The 17,344-nt window shown below is 40.4% G+C and overlaps 1 protein-coding gene across 3 annotated transcripts in view; it reads right to left on the bottom strand.

Moving 5' to 3' along the window:
• Positions 1-3,451: 3,451 nt before the first annotated feature.
• WT1 (WT1 transcription factor) overlaps positions 3,452-17,344 on the bottom strand; it is a 34,770-nt gene continuing 20,877 nt past the window's right edge. The window contains exons 7-9 of one of the 3 annotated variants that reach the window (XM_082762647.1): positions 10,559-10,648; positions 8,771-8,863; positions 3,452-3,849 (exon numbers count right to left, since the gene is read on the bottom strand). In XM_082762647.1, the coding sequence (XP_082618773.1) occupies positions 3,824-3,849; positions 8,771-8,863; positions 10,559-10,648 (209 nt within the window). In that variant the 3' untranslated portion in view covers positions 3,452-3,823. The other 2 variants (XM_082762646.1, XM_082762645.1) reach the window with 2 other exon arrangements.

Raw genomic sequence — 17,344 nt, forward strand, 5'->3', positions numbered from 1 at the left:
GGTAGAGCCAAATGTGCTCGTCAGTGCAGAGATGGTTTGAGTTGGAAGGGACTAAAGATCACCCAGTCGATGGCCAAACTGAGCACTTAAAACCAGGTTTCATCATGCTGCTATTTGAAGCTGCAGAAGTTCTGCCAGTATTTTTTATGGGAATCAACGCAGGCTGTGCTGACAACATCAAAGTATGCGAAGCATAGTACAAGCACAGAAGAACATCATCTCTGTGTCTTTGTCTTTGCCTCATTTAAATCATATTCTAACCAACCCTGTTCTTTCCTATTTTATTTCCTACAAATAGTTTCTCATGAAAAACGAGGAAAAAAGTTTTTTTTTTTTTGTTTTTTTTTTTTTGATGTCTGTGTGCTCTGTGCTGGTAACTTGCTAGAAGACAAGCTGTTTGGGTAGAAGTTCTTCAAAAATCTGCTTTTTAGCATGTCTGTTGGGGCATCTCACCAGTGAAACCAAGGGCAGCAGTTAGAACTGGTGCACCTGAGAGCTCACCCGTTTCTACCTGCCAGGCTCATCTTCCTTTCAGACCGCTCTGACAGTTCCCCTTTGTCCCGCACAGGACGCTGCTGACAGCCCTGGAAAGTCTCCCCAGAATGCCAATAGCCACTCGGCTCCTCCACTGAGCACTGGGGGCTCAGAGCTCTCCGAGGATATTGGCCCACCGTGCCTGTCCTCCGAGTTTATCTCAGCTCTACCCCCGGTTTTGTCACTGTATCCTTCAATCCCCTCTCTCCCCATAAAAGTGTCTAGCTGTCTCTTAAACTCACTTTACCATTTGCTTCTTTGACCTCACTTGGCAACTTATCCTTGTGTTTATTATTTGAGGTGGAATAGTTCTGGCTACATTCCTGGTTTTACTCTTAATTGTCTAATTTTTAGAATGGTGTCAGTGGGGTTGGATTTGGGCTTGGGTTTTGTGTGTTTTGTTTTTTTTTTTAAACTCATTGCTCTTGTGACCAGGTCTTCATTTTCACTAGGCTCCTTCGTGTCATCGGGACTTCCAATAGCTAAAAGGATCCCCGTGAAGCTTTTATTGGATCTTCCCAAATATTGCAGCTGGCCTTTCTCATCCACTACTGCCATTCTGAACTGCATACACTGCCTTTAATTACCTTTTTGTTAATTGGGGGAGGGGGGCACTTTCCTGAAGTGAGGAGGAATTCTCCAGCTCAAAAGCCCAAGGGGAAGGTACAAACAGGGCTCGAGCAGGAACGAGCAGCACAACCTTTGCATGTCCTCTGGCAGCACACCTCTGCCACCTGGTTGCCTTCAGGTGCCCTCCTCATGCCAGAGGCTGCCAGCTCCGAGGTGTGGAGCTGCAGGCATCTCTGGGCCCCTCCGTCCACCCCAAAGGCTTGTCGCGCTTTTGGACAAGGTGCAGGGAGCAGCGTGCTTACCGTGCTGGATTTGCTGTCAGGTCACACTGCTGATTGGAAAACGCTGCGTGTGATAGGGTTTTCTCAGTGCCTGTTTGGAGAAGGGGAAGGAGGAAGAAACACTTGTTTAAAGCACCCACCTTCATCTTCAGGACCTGTTCTCAGTTGCTGTAAGGTTGGTTGCTGGAGCAGTGAAATGAATCCTACTGACATCCTGAAACAGATAGGCCTGGTTGGAGTGGCAACTAAAATGAATGAGTTGCCTAACCCATCACGGAGAGAGAAACAAAGAGCTACTTCTCTGCTAGTCCCCCACTTCCCTCACAGGAATGTCAGGAGGCTAGGACTGCCTTCACGTTGGCTGCTTAATTGCAGCCAGATAACGACTCTGCACCTCCTGCTTGGCCAACACAGCCTGTGCTCTAAAGAATCTGACGTGCACCAGAAGTGTGGCCATGTGGCTACACTCTAGGCACTTTAGGTCTCAGGTGTTTATCAAGCAGAAGGGACACTTGGCTGGACTCACCTTCCTTGAAAAAAATCAGTGCAAGGGAATCCTTGAATCTCAGCTGACAACATCAGAGAGAAGAGAGATAACGTTCCCTTTCCTACCCAACACATACTGTACATCACGAAGTGACAAGGCAAAGTACACGTGTTACCAATGCCACTAACATTCTGTATTCTGGGGGTGAGGGAAGCTACAGAACAGGAAAAGTATGTCAGTCACAGCAAGACATTAACCATCAGCCAAAAGAGCATCAGTCACTATTTGCAGTTTACGAACACAGGCCAGAGGCATAAAAAAGATTTTTTCAATTAATTGTGGAATTGAAAATTTTCCAGAGAGTTAAGGATACTTGTAAGATATAATGAAGTGCAGCCCCCTCGTCTTTCATACGGAGGTCAAGCTCACAGAAACCCGGCCTGCCAAGCACTTTCTGCTGGCTGCAAAATGAGGAATTGCATGCTGCAAGAACCAGCATCTGGGGGCTGCTTCTGAGAAATTCATGTAGTGCAGCACTTCAATAAAGGTGGCTTACCTTGCTGATAGAATCTTGGAAACGGGGAAATGAGAGGGAGAGACATAAAATGCCTCTCACAACAAAGACTGTAAAATGACTAGGAATAACAATAAAAAAAAATCATGTAAACATTTACCTTTGTCTTCACTGTACTCAGAGTGTTGGAAGACATAATGAGCATCAAACAATAGAGTAGCAGTAAGTACTTTCATTGAAAAAGGGGCGACAGCAAAAACCAGAGGACATACTCCGTCACTCATCACCCCATACTTCATTTTTGTAGCCATCTACCATTATTATTTGGCGTGCTATTCACCAAGCAGCACAACTATGGATGTACTTATTTACAGGTCATTGGAAGTCTGGCCTGTGCTGCAGCGGAGTTTTGGTTATATTTCACAAAAGATAGTTTTATTTATGTTTGACTAATGCAGGCGCAACTGGAGGTTGATTTTTCTTTTTTTGGCTTTTAGTATAAACATTTCTGACAGCTCTCTATTTTGGGTGCAGGCTGAAAAACATTGTTTTGTAGTTGCAGAACATTGCTGGGTAAATCAGAAGACATTGTTTTTACGACTGAACTTTTCTCTCAAGAAAGCAGGAGGAGTTGCTTTATTTTTTAATTCTGAGCAGTTTTATACACACCATTCACTCCAAATATTTGATGTTTGCCACACTTGTTATGAGTTTCTCCAGAGAGATGCTGTCTTTTGGCAGCAAAAGATAAAGTTGACTGATACAAATGAGTCACAGTACCCCAACAGTAATTAACAGTGATGCAATACCCAAGCGAAAAAGAGGACTTGAAGAATTAACTGTTGAGTTTTCTTGACGATGCAGCTGCACTTTAAGAGAGAAAGCTCAACCCATCATAGAACTCCATTGTGTACATTAGAGAAAAAAGCTTGGCAAGATACATTAAAGATTTTTGCTAAAGAGATACAAATATTTTGCAAGGTCGAAGGGCACTCAGGCAGGCTGTACTTACTTCCAAAGAAAAGCAGGCAGTATGACAAAGAAACAATAATTTATTTTTATCTTCATTTTCACACTTCATCATCTACGAAAGACTGTCTTTTTCAACCTGCTGAACTGATTTAAGCCACCTCAACTCTAAGTTAACTTTTACTTAAAAGTCCCCGTATGACATCGTAATCTAAGAAGTTATCTGTGCTTACGGTTTCAGCACAGTTCTGCAGAAGGCCAATACTTCTATTTATAAACTGGATTGTACTGTTCTATAAAGTCTTTATACAAATCTTATAGATCTAAAGAAAAGGAATATTTTTGTAAGAAGACGAACGATTGAAGCAACTGTGTTATAGCACAATATGAAACTCGACACTGTTTTCTGCTGCCAGTATGATTCCCAAGTGAGATGGATAAATTGTGGTCAAGACCTGGACAGGTTAACTAGTGGTCATCAGTGCTGGTGGTACCTTTATATACAAAAAAAAAATGGATACTATTGGACAGGGCATTTGAAATTTAATACCAGACATGAAACAAGACATCTGTTGGACTCTCATTTGTTTCTCTTTGAATGGGCTTTAATTGAAAGCTCAGTGAAAAATGCAGGTTACATTCTTAGTGTTATCAATAGTTTGTAACAGCAACAACATCAGAACAGTGATGCATCTAATATTTATACACTTTCTAATTTTAGATGTCTAAGAGCAATACATTATCAGATATATATATACACACAATTTCAAGCAATTAAAAGTAAATAATAAACCCCTCCTCCCAAAACCCTGAAACAATATATTTCCTTACACTAATAATGTCTTTTTCACATATACTTGACAAAGAGTCTTTTTAAGTTACTTATCTTAAGAGTAATCTGTTAATGGAGATCCTGGACCAGCCCCATTAAAAGTTCAGTTTTAAGTTTATACAGCTTGCTAGCCACATAACCAGCGTGGCTTTACATTGTAAACAAATCCCAAATGTCTACAATGATTGGAATCACTTTTGTGTAGAGGAGATCTATGCATCGCATGATGGAATAAATTTAAACCAATACATTAAAAGGGGGGGGGGGGGGGCACGGAGGGAAAGAGAGTTATTTGACAAACAAAACAGTTTGGAGGGATCAATTATGTGATTATTTAAAAAACAAGTTAACTTAATGGTAAGATTCTTATTTTCTGAACAGAGGTTCTGGTTCATCTAGCTTTAACTGCTCTAGAAATAATTTCTTTAAAAAAAAAAAAAAAAAGGTTTGATTTGTGAAATTCAGAAGCATTGCTTCCATCCTTAAAAGCTTGCCCTTTGGCAGTATGAGTACAAAGCTTACCGAAAGTATCTCAGGTGATTGTTCTGTCTCATCTGGTGAGGATAACTGTACTAGCACTTGGAAACGACAGGATATGCACAAAAGTAGTAAGCATAAAGCTTACCTTCAACAGGGACTAATCACCCTACCTGCTGCTGGACTTAAAAAGGTAGAATAAAATGTACCTAGAAAAGTTCAAGCGAAAATAAAAACAGAAAACTGCAAACACCCATGGAAGGTAAGCATAGGTTAGAGTAATCTTGAAACTGCGGCAATCTTGCTCACTTTTTAACAAAATTACAAATAGAAATCTTCCGAACTTTTTGAATAAGAAATTTTGTAAGTCCAAATGGAAGACAAAGCTGAGCAGAATCCTACGGTTTAGTTAACTTGTGTCATATGGGATGCGAAGACAGCTGCAGCTTTCTGACAGAGGTGATCGAAGATGGCTGATAAAGTTTGCAGTAGCTCATAGTGTCCCATCTGGTTTATTCACTTGTTTGAACTGTCTAAAGGGCCAACTGCAGTTTAGTCATGTTCCTCTGGTGCATGTTGTGATGACGAACTAATTCATCAGACCTGGCAAATTTTTTTTGACAGCTGGGCCACCGGCAACTGAAAGGCTTTTCACCTGTTAACAAAACACCCTGTTATTAACTGGGTATACGGCTTGCCTGGGACACTGCTATTTCTTTTCTTTCTGCGGGGCTGTGAGGAGCTAGGCAGATCTCCTGGCAGGAGGAGAAGCATCCTGGGACATCCTGAGAGGGTGTGGGAGTGCCCTCATTTACTGCTCACATCAGCACTCAGTGCTTGCTTACTTCTCCCCCAGCTGATGTTTACCAACAGCCTTTCCACGTGATGTAGAGCATTTTGCAGTGGATCGTTCCTGAAGACAGGACTTTGCTGAACACCCCATTGCCATGTTTATGCTACTCTCAGTTCTTGGACAAACTGGTTTAAGAGTAACTCTGGCATTCACACAAGCTTCAGTTGAACCTCTGACTGTGCTGCAGACGTGCTGTTACTCACTGTGAGAATTGTCAGTGACTACTTAGAGCTCGACCTCAAGTCAAGGAGAGTTTTTCCTGCAAGTTCAATGAATTTTGTCCAGAGTTCTTTGAAACCAGCGAGTATAAAGGAATATGGCAGAAGCAACAGCAGTCAACGTGAAGTTTGCTGACCCTGACTGAAAGTTTCCCAGTACTCTCTAAATAAAGTAGATTCACATATTCACATCTATGGGAGATTTTAAAGGCCCCAATATTCAGTATTTTTCTAACATTCTTACAGGTATAATAATAATTCACAGAATCACAGAATTGAAGGGATTGGAAGGGACCTCAAAAGATCATCGGATCCAACCCCCCCTGCCAAAGCAGGTTCCTTAGAGCAGGCTGCCCATTCACTAAAAATGACCCCAAACAAAGCAGATACAATTTTAACAAGAAATGCCATCACCTCTTTACAGTTTAATCTGGTCTCTCTATTTTCTATGATATTTAAGAGGAATTTCAGGCTGTGTGTCTGATGCCGCAGGAATGCTGATGGAATGCTTTCATTAGCTCAAAGCAGTGCCCACTGACTCGGGTTTCTTTTAGACTTGCATTTTCTTCCCCTCCACTGCCCCAGACAGATGCAGTATTTTACAGTAGGTTCAGCTCTGGACTCTTCCATGCTGTCTATGTACCTCGTACTCTCCAACTCAAGACACGAGGTCACCCAAACATCTTCTTTTCTTCTTTGCCTCACACTTTGCACATTTCACAAACATCCAAATTCAGGCAAAAGCGAATCTGGCATTGGCATAAATGCTGTGTATTTCTGTTTGCAAAATCCCATGCAATAAACAGATTATATAAAGCAGGGAAATCAACTTAAAATCTACTTTATCCAGTTAACATACATGCTGGCAAAAGCATCAACCATCTCACATGAGTGCATAAAACAGTATGGGACAAAGCTGGTCTGGTCAGAGCTACTGATAAAAATCACAGACTGTATGAAGTGGTCATCTTACATCTCAGCAGCATTAACAGAACCATCCTGTGAACTGATGCGAGCTATGTATTACTGGCAAACTTTTCACTGAACTACCACAATAAAAGCAGCAGAGTTTTGCTGTTTCACAAGCAATTTCAATTGTCCACTCATGACAGGGGGCAGCGATCTATTAATGCAGTGCTGGGCACAGATTATCTTACATAACTTCACTATATAGGCATCAGAAATAACATTTCAATTGCTAAAAGTAGACAAGAGGCCCTGAATTTGTAGCCTACCAAATAGTTTAACAGTTGCTTTACAAATAAGCCACAAGAGATGAAAGTTACCTACACTTCCCTTCACCAAGACTTAACATGGAACAAGTTAAACTGAACTAAGTGTTTTCTTGCAAAATTTAGGGGACGAAATAGAAAGGAATGAAGCTAGAGGGCAGGATGGACACAAAAAATCCCCAACTGTCACTCATGCTCATTCCTCTCAGGATATGTATATTTAACAGTCAAAGGAGCATCGTCAACAGCAGCAGGCAGCTGAGCTGAGAGCCCCCGCAAAACCTGAGCCAGTGGCAGGCAGCGAGCCCAGGCAAAGGTCTGTGCTATGAGGTAATCAGCACTCAAGTGAGGCTGCTTTCAGCAACGAGGGCAGGGTGGGCTTGGATCACATGGGGCAAAGAAGAACTAGAACAGGGAGATTAGTTTCACTAGAAAAAAGAGAGTAATTATTCACTGATTTAGCTGATCTGGGGTATAAAAATTACTGAAGTCAGGAGATCACAGAATTTTTCCATGAATTATCAGATCACTTAGCAGTGAAATGTGAAGGAGAATATAGTTTTTCCTAATTTGCTAACATGTGGCAACCACTTGCCATTTTGTCTCTACCAGAATGTTACCTCTTGGTGATAATGAAAATATCTTGCTTCATACGCACGCACCAGAACCAGATCCTGCAGCTCAGTGTGAAATGCCAGGGATAACCAGTAACACAGCCATGCCCTTTGCCATTTATAGATTGCCAGTGCAGATATCATCACTGCTTGAAGCATTTATCTGGCCGGTGCCACAGGAAATGCCGTTATTCTTAGGTGAATCATTCTCTTTATTAAAATTTCTTTTTTATACTTGAAAGTCTTTAATAGGTATTTTTATGGTCCAAAAAAGAGGAAAGAATCCTTAGCAGAAGAAAAAAAGGATTTTCTGGCTCCTTGTCCACCAGTAGAGAGACTGAATTTAAAAAGGTTAGCCCTGGTGTAGAAAACACTGTGACATCTAGTAACATGACAAAGCACTTGGTAAACAATCACTTCATAAAAATATGGCATATGTAGTGGAAGGGAACATAAAATGTCACTTCATAAGAATAATTCTAAACCTTAAAACTAAAATATAGAGGTTGCTGAAGTTGCCTCTTAATGGTGTTTACACTTATGTGAGGACAAAGTAGACTAAAATGCCTGCTATTTTTTTCCCCTGTATTCGTGTGAAATATCATAGTTTCTACAAAAAGGTCCTCGAATATTTGAGTAAGCTTTTACTTCAGCATCTGTCAGTGTGAGTTTGCAAAAGGCACTCCTTTTATCTTCTGGAGAGATTACAGTACAAGCAGCAACAGCAAGAGCTTTGCCGTGCTATCCTGCATTAGGCTCAACTGACACTTAGGAGAAGCATGAGTAGGCATGAATACTTTAGATTACAGACCTTCAGCTGAAGCTAGAATTAAAGTTTCTGTCTTGTAGGTTTTTTCAGTGAAGGCAATAGATCAAGTTGACATTTGTGGGCTGAGACCATAATGTTTGTTTCACTATAGCTGACAAAATATATTTTACCAAGCTGAAATTTCCTTAAACATGACAAAAGAAAGCGTAGTTTCAAAAATCACCTAAAGCCCATTGTGAAAAGTGACTGTGATATTTAGGGGATGTTGTCACACTGGTTAATCAGCATACTCTGAAGTGATTTCTGATGTTCTGAATATTTCATCCCTGGTTAAGAGACTTTCTAATCATGTAATTTACAACAACATTGTTTAAAAATTAATAAATAATGAAATATAAATGTGAATAAAGGTTTACGCACTTGTTTTACCTGTATGAGTCCTGGTATGAGTCTTCAGATGATCAGATCTGGAGAACTTTCTCTGACAGGTTTTACACTGGAAGGGTTTCACACCTGAATAGAGAGAAAAAAACTATTCTTATATTCCAACACCTTTTAGAAGGGTGGATGACATCAGCTATTTCTGTATTTGCAAAATTCTGGATTTTTTTGTACTAGTTACTCTAACTGCTCCTCCCAGCTTCATGGCTACACGTTACAGAAAGTCATTAATCAGGCTGCCACACACAGTCCCTTTGTAACCCCCTCTTCCAGTGTCTGGGTCTGAAGCATCCAAACAGCACCAGCATAAATAAACACCCACTTATATTGTTGGAATAAGGAGGATCTGCAAACTTCCATTAATTCTGATCCTGTGGCTTGACGCTCCTGCCATCATGTATGAGCACACATGGCATGAGAAAAATAGCAGCACAGAGGTATATTTTTATATACTCCCAGCAGGCTTAACTTTACACTTCTGCTACTTACTTTACACGCTACACATAGGTCTCTGGGACTGCTGAACACAAAGGTTCTAGTATGCAGGTGCTAAAAGCATATCATCCCAATGAAGTATTTTTACCACCAGCTTTCAGAGATACTTCCTCCCCCTCTAAATATCATTTCACTGTGATAGAACATCTTTAGTAAACGTAGCAGGCAGAAATTCTCCACAGAACTTGAGTAAACCAATTGTGAGACCGTTCCCTGAGATATAGGAGACCCAAACACAATTCTTGCTGCAGCTCAATCAGAGGAGTATTCTAAAACCCCTCCTCATGTCCCATGCAGGGTGCCCTCATGGTTCAACTTTCAAACAGAAGGCCAGAGTCATTGTTATCTTGTTTTCTGTGATTTTGTGAACAGCTGTCTCCCCTGTTAATCTGGGCCTCCAAGAACTCCAGAAATGCTGAAGCGGGCTGTCTTGATAATTCCAGAAAATAGTGTATGAGCAAAAATCAAATTGCTGAATTTCAAATAAACTCAGAAATAGTTTGAGCTGTCTTAGAATATTCTACCTGGTAAATGATTGACAAAGAAGGCTCACTATGATGATAAGTCTCACTATGACCCAGACCTGTTCATGACTGCTATTGCCTTCTCCATAGTATGTTAACAGCTGCTATACACTTTCCAGGTTATTTTTGGCCAGCTGCACTCCAGCACAATCCAGCCAGCCAGATTGTCAACATTTCTCTCCTTGATACTCCTAGAATTCTTCTTTAGTTGGCAGAATTCAAGAAAGGCTCAAGTCCAAGCTTAAGTGTCTTGCTGAATTAGGTACTTTTAGCTGATGCGGTTTTTCCTTCTCCCTTCTGCTTTCCACATGCAAGTGCACAGTAATTTCACCAGCCTTTCAGGTTACGCACATGCAGGATTCACATATTAGCATTGCCAAAAAAATACCAGAATATCGACAGTAGCATTTGTCAGACCACTCATTGAAAATTCTTTCTTGCAGAACTGTTTTTAAAATAGCGGGTTTCCTATACTGAGGATACCGTATAGAGCGAGGAGTTTCAATTAGAAAGCTGCTTCAAAAAATGGTGGCAGGACAAAAAGCTTGCATATACAACCGTGGCAGTAATGCCAACAACAAAAACAGGCTCACCCCCCTCCTAAAGCTAACTTTGAGAATTTGTCACTGCTGGCATTGTGCATGAGCAGACACAACATCAGGAAAATAGAAATTTCAAGTTCGCTTTTTGGATCACAATTCACATATAGAGGAGAACTCTACAGAGTAGAGGTGCAGTGCCAACAAACCTGTGTGTCGTCTTTGGTGCCGTTTGAGTTGGTCTGAACGAGAAAATCTTCGTTCACAGTCCTTAAAATCGCACTGATAGGGTTTTTCACCTGCAAAATACAAATGGCTTATCAGAAAATGTGGCTAAACTGGGGAACACGTCAGCTAGACTCTGAAGATTCAATGTGTTACAATAAGAAACGCAGACTTCATTTCTAAAGCAATCTAGTGAAAGGCCAGAGTCTCATTTGCTACAAAACCATACAGCTGTGTTGGAATCAGTAGGGTAGGGCTGGCACAATTTTACCACTTTGTCACTGATCTTAAATCTGTTCATTCTGAAAAATGATCCACTAGGCAAAAGCTGCAAAAAAAAACCTTTAAGGTTACATGATTTTTTAAATTGTTTTCTTCTGGAAAAGAACAGAAATATTTTGTTTTATATTTCTGTGAAAACCACATTAAGCTCTTTCCAGCTGTTTCAGTTATACGTCATTTGTACAAGGGAACAACTTGCAGTTTGCTCTAAATTGGCTTTGAAGTAAAAACTAAACAAATGAGGTGCAAATTTTAACTGTACTAAATGAATTAAAAGAAAATGAAGAGCACAATTCCACCACAGAAATTCCACCACACATTCTTCTGCAAAACACAAATTACTTCTCTTCTGTAAAGCACCAGAATTTCACATGTAGCTGCACACCTCCCGCAGGCAAGCACACAGATTTTTGCAAAGCCTCATGTGAATATAAACGCTTCCTCTACACTGTCCAATTCAGCTGAGCTCTTCAGGATGTGTTCTCCCTAGGATCAAAAGCAAGCTTCTGACTTAAAATAAATGAATAAATAAAGATTTTGAAATCCCTGTAAGCTAGTGTCTCAGATGAATATGGTTTTCTATGCAAAGGGCTTCACCAAACACATAAGGATTCAAAAAGAAATGCAGAAATAAAGGACCTTGAGGAAAGAGGGAAACACTGCTGGATTGTAGCATACTGCAGAGGTGATGAAGATTTGGCCAGCATAAAAAGACTTAATCTGTGTGCTGTTACAGGAGGAGCTGTATGACATCTTAGATCTGATTCTCATCTACTCTAAGGCCCTTCTGCACAACACTGCAATCCTGCAAGAGACTGAGATGTAATTACAATTATACCTACACAAAGTCTGTTTCCAGTGCCTCAGCCCTACAGAGAGGTCTCAGCATAAGAGCTAAGGAAGCACCTCTCACAGCAAAGCTGGAAGCTCCTGGGCTTTATCTGGAAGGTACACACTAGACCAGCTGGGACCTGCTTTATCTACCGTGGAAAGCTGAGATACAAAACAAAGATCAAGCATGAAGGACCTAAAGAACAAAAAGCAGCTGAAGATAGAGGGTGGAGTGGGTTTAATTTCTCCAGGTGTATTTTTAAATACATATCACTCATGAATCTTCACTCTAAGTGTCTGCATTTCTAATTATATTATGACGACGAAAAAGTTTTTCTGAGCACCAGTTGCAATCTTGAATGGGATCTGTAAATGTAAGGTACTAGGTACTGCAAAGGAATATGTCTGTGATGACATGTTCGTCTTGTTCATCACTTGTGAAAATTAACTGCTGTGTCTTATAGAAATACTTGTTTGAAATCATTAGGATAGGTGGGCATCATATTGGATCACAGGGCTACAGACGTTTCTGCTTTGAGAAGAATTTTTTTCAGCCTGTCATCAGACACCAGGTAAGAACAATTAAGGAGTCATTTGAAAGGCTTATGGACAGAGCTATCCTGTATTTGTACAGGACTGTGGTCTTAGATACCAGTACTATTTCGTGTAAAGGAGGAGCCTTCTGCTCTAGGTAACAGCATAAGTAGCATATTAAGAGCAGCATTCCAAATTCATACTGGTGTAGCTAAGATCAAAATTTCACAAAAGCAACTAAATCTGCAAGAACAAGTTAACTTCCTGTGACAGTCACCCAGTGGAGTTTACTGGTTCTCAGAGCTAGGTGTGGATAACTTCCATGTCTGCTGTGCTTAATTTATTAGCATAAGGGATTAAAGTTGCCACAGGTGTTTGAAATAGTTCCGTACACTTTGACCACAAGGACTCCCAGGGGGGTGCCTGCTTTTCAGAAACCACTTACTTCCAAGGAATTCAGCCCTTTGGCAGATTTAAGAGGGGGAATGTCAGCAGAGCAGAATGCAGTGACAGGATGATTGTCTGCTAATTGCAATATAAACGCAGAAGATAGTTAAGGAAGTATTTGAATACAGCGGTATAGGAGGTCTGATGGCATGCACAATAAAACATTTCTTTATACTTTAAAATATAATCTTGGTTAAACTGAGGACAAATTTAACCAATGCACATAGGAATCGATCCAATATGCTTACACAGAGATATACTGACACTGCAGAAGATGAAAGGTAAACAAACAAGGGGCAGCATAATATTTGGACAGAAATCCTAATTTCTCTTTCCTTCTACATCTTCCATGTCAGCTAGTGTCAAGGAAAATGCCTGCCAAAGCCAACTGACACATACCTGTTAACTTCCATAAATTTCTTTAGAACAGGGTGACAGAAATGTCCCAGATTAGAAAAAGTCTGCTGGTGCCTCATTAAATGACTATACAGAAAGGGACTCTTGGACTGTTAGAGCCCCTCCATTAAACAGCTGAAATCTCTCAATGCACAAAAAATATCCTGTAATACTGTCACCTTCCTATGCAGCCCTATACAATTTCAAAACAAACCAGGAGAAGAAGATGAAGCTTCACCAGTCCGTTCACCTGTGACTCAGAGATTCCCGCAATTATTTACATTTCATTACTAAAAGACAGCATGCAACAAAAAGGCTACACTTGGTGCATAATGAAATGGTCAAAATGAGAGAGGACAGGTGGAATAGCAGTTCTCCTAGAACAATATTTAGAAAAACATTTAGAAAATTAGAAGCTCAACAATCACAGAATTCTGAATCAGCCTTTGCATTTATCACAATAAATACTTTTAATAAAATATACCTATTTGCTCAAAGCAGATTAACTTAAACTAGAGGAAGAATGCCCGCCTCCTCTTGTGAAAATTAATTTGCACAGATGCATAGGAAAGCAGACATTAGCACTGCTGTAGCAGTAGCACAAACATGCATAATCATTCCATTTAATTAAGGCATGCAGCAAAAGCAAAAGCCTGCTGCTAACAAGAAAACATGAGAGGAGGCTGATTTTGAAACTAAAGATGGCAAGTCTGAATGAGAATCTGAAGGCTTGTCTATACTCACTTCACCACCGTAAACCTCTTTGCTTCTATATCCAACTAATCAAACGAGCACGATGCTGTAATCACAGCTTTACCGCACTAGTGTAGCATGTTTCTATTCAACATCATTTGCTTCAGCAAACTTAGAGAAAACTTCTGTCTCTGTTTAATAGGGAGCCTTCATAGATAACTTATTCTGTCACCTTTGTGACACAATTCAGGTGTGAGAAGACATCATTACTGCTGTGAAACTAATCACAAATTTTAAATACATAAGCGATCTTATTTCATCCAACAGAAATGAAAGCCTAAAAGTGGTGCATAATGGGTAAGGCCAAAGGTCCATCCAGCCCAGCAGTCTCCCATGGCCCACTGAAGATACAGGTATTCCAAAGGAAAACTGGCAAAAAAATGCTAACCTACACGTTACCACACTAGATTCTTGCAAGAGTGCCTGTGCAGTTCCTAGCTCAAGCACAATGACACCCCTTTATCACTGCTTATACAGGGGATATAGCTCTGTCTTTCAAAGGCGTTGCAATGATGAACTGCACTGGCTGTGAGGCATTTAGCAGCATGGTAACACGCCATAGTGAAAAGATACTGGCTTAGTCAAAGCAAGGAAGTGATTCTTAGATGAGTAGTGTAAAAATGGTTATTAGACCATTACTTACACCACCTAGAGCCTCAGAAATTCACCACCAAGAGCCGAGTCCCCTACCACATAAAGGATTCCTTCCTGATTTACAGGTTCCATGATTTTATTGTAGAAACTCATGCCTGCAGTTGAGCACTGTAAGGCTGAAGAATATGCCTAACAAAAAGGCAGAGAGTATTTTATCTGCAAAAGTGCTCCGTTTTTCATCAGGGCAAACCCACATTTTTTCCAATGTGTGGTGCTACACCCAAAGGGGCTGAAGCAAGAATGGTGATGTTTCCTCCATACATTAAATTAATGAAGGTCTAGACATCAACTTGTTTCCACAAAGAAATCTCTGAAGTCGGCTACAGGACTACAACTCACATTAATTGCTGAACTGCTGAAAAGTTATATGTATTTTTGCATTTCCCTTCAGGGCCTATCTCCTGCAGCAAAATACACCAAGATAAGAAAAAAGCTTTTTTGGCTGTACATGTTTCAATAAAGGCATTGTTAACAATGGATAAGCAGTCTTGGAGGGTACAAAATGTCAACATATTTTCAACTAAGGCTATGTTGAAACATTGGTTAGAACAGATTACAGAACCCAATTTTGTGCTTTAGGTCCTTTTTAATTTTGCAATACTGCAACTGGTGAATGGAAGACCTGATGAGCCAAGTTCTCTGTAAGTATCTATGATAGAAAGGAAAAAGATAAGCAAGAGTCAACATTATTCTGTAAGGATACAATCTACTGTTTAAATAGGAGATATATGCTACGCTTTATTTTCAAATCGTGTCCATAATTTAAAAATCAATCTAATTTTACACTAAGGAAGGTGGAAGAGCTTCAAACCCATGTGTGAATACAGAACCATCTTACAGTAGGATGCGTAAAATTATACGTTGTCTGTAGAGAGGTATGGCAAACAAACAAATTATACTCCACTTGAGCTAATATCTGACAGTTCTAACCTCAAAATGGCTCGTCAGGATTCCTCCCCATCAAAATGCTGGAGTGGAAGAAGAAAAGATGCAGCCCTTCATTTAGTAAGACATTAGGTGTTATGTTTACCAACTACCTTCCATCTAAGTGAGTTTGCTAACTCCATCAAGCCCAATTTCTGTATTTAGTATTGGTGTTACATAGTTCATTGAGTTACGGACAGAAAGGTGATCAGAGAGACTGAGACAGCTACATGATTATCAACAAGCACCAGCAACATCAACCTTAGTCATACTGGTCTGTTAAGATATCCCCTCACCTAACAGTGAAGAGGTGGAGAAAAGATGAAGACAAGTGTCAGCTGTAGTTATCATAGCTATTACCAACAAAGCACACAAATTCTTCATCGCAATGATTGATCTGCCTTTGGAGACAACTGGTTTGCAAATTTTGCTTTTGATTTAGAATGGTTCAGTTGGAAGGGCCTTACAAAGATCACCAAGTCCAACTGCCTGACCACGTCAAGGCTAACCAAAAGTTAAAGCCTGTTATCGAGGCCATTGTCAAAGTGCCTCTTGAACACTGGCAGGCATCGACCACCTCACTAGGAAGCCTGTCCCAGTGTTTCACCACCCTTGCAGTAAAGACATTTTCCCTCATGTCTAGGCTGAACCTCCCCTGGCGACAGTCCCACACACCTTTCTGATGACCAGCTTCTCCGCAAGGAGGCACAGCTCAGGGACAGATAGCCAGAAAAGACGTGAAGTTACCCAGCAGACTGGAAATGGCTTTACACCACAGCAGTCAATTCAACTGCCCAGGAGTACTGAAGAGCATGGGTCTGAGGAGGACCACATGGGCACCAAGTCCAGACCCTCCGCTGCGCCAAGCAGCCAAGAAAATATGGTAACTCAGAGCGTTCACAGACTGCCTGCTCCAGATGCTCCCATACAGCATAGTTCTCCAAGCACTCCCAAAAGCTAGGACCAACAGGCTACAGGAGCAGATAAGAAATGAATGGCATCATGTCCTAAGTATTTATAGCAGCTGGGAGTTTAGTAAGTACAATTTCCAGATGATAATCACAGCAAATAGCTAGTACCTATACAGCAGGCTGAGGAACAAAACCTAGCTGTCCCTGACAGTCTGACTAAGGGGAGAAATCCCTTCTGATCCTAAATGTGAACGCCTCAGCCAGGCAAGTTAACCAATTACCCAAGCAATTCTTATACTGGAAGTGCCATATCCCCTAGCTTCCTCTCTTTAGCTGCAGCCAACCTTGAAAACTTGCGTCGTCTTACCAATGGCAACATTTTTATCAGCAAATACAAACTTTGGGAGTCAAGCTGGCCACTTAGAGAAAGCATCTTGCAAACGTTTGAGAGAAAAAAAAAAAAGTTAAAAAAAAAAAAAGTCTTATAGTCAACATATCAAAATATAATGTTAGAAAGATCTGGGTCCACCTTACCAGAAGAGGTGTTTGAGGAGAAAAAAAAAAAAAAAATCCTATACCCTGTTTAACTATAGCATAAACCAAAGGAGAAGGAAGGGGTGTTTACAACCTCAAAGATATGGGGAGAAGTCTCTCTAGGGATGCTAGATTTCTCTAGTCCTGTCCCCTATGTCTTCTGGGGATTTTCTGACTCTACATGCCTAGATTATAAGTAGTATAATGCTAGATATCTTCTCCATTTAAAGGGGAAAAAAAATGTAAGATGTGTCCTTGTGGTGCATCCAAAAATAATATTGTGAAAGCCGAGCAACCAAATGGAATAAAATGCAGAACCAAACCAAACAAATTATGATTGCTAAGGTACAGAGTAAATCAATTTAGAAATGAAAGAAATAGTGATTATGAGAAAAATTCAGAACTGCTTAGGCATACTCAAGAAAAATACTGCTGTTAATGTGCCCCAAAAGATCTACAAATTTTCTTCTGTTCCCAAATTATTTACAAAAAAAAATATATAAT

The sequence above is a fragment of the Aythya marila genome, assembly GCF_965140915.1.
Source record: "Aythya marila genome assembly, chromosome: 5".
Classification (NCBI taxonomy): domain Eukaryota; kingdom Metazoa; phylum Chordata; class Aves; order Anseriformes; family Anatidae; genus Aythya; species Aythya marila.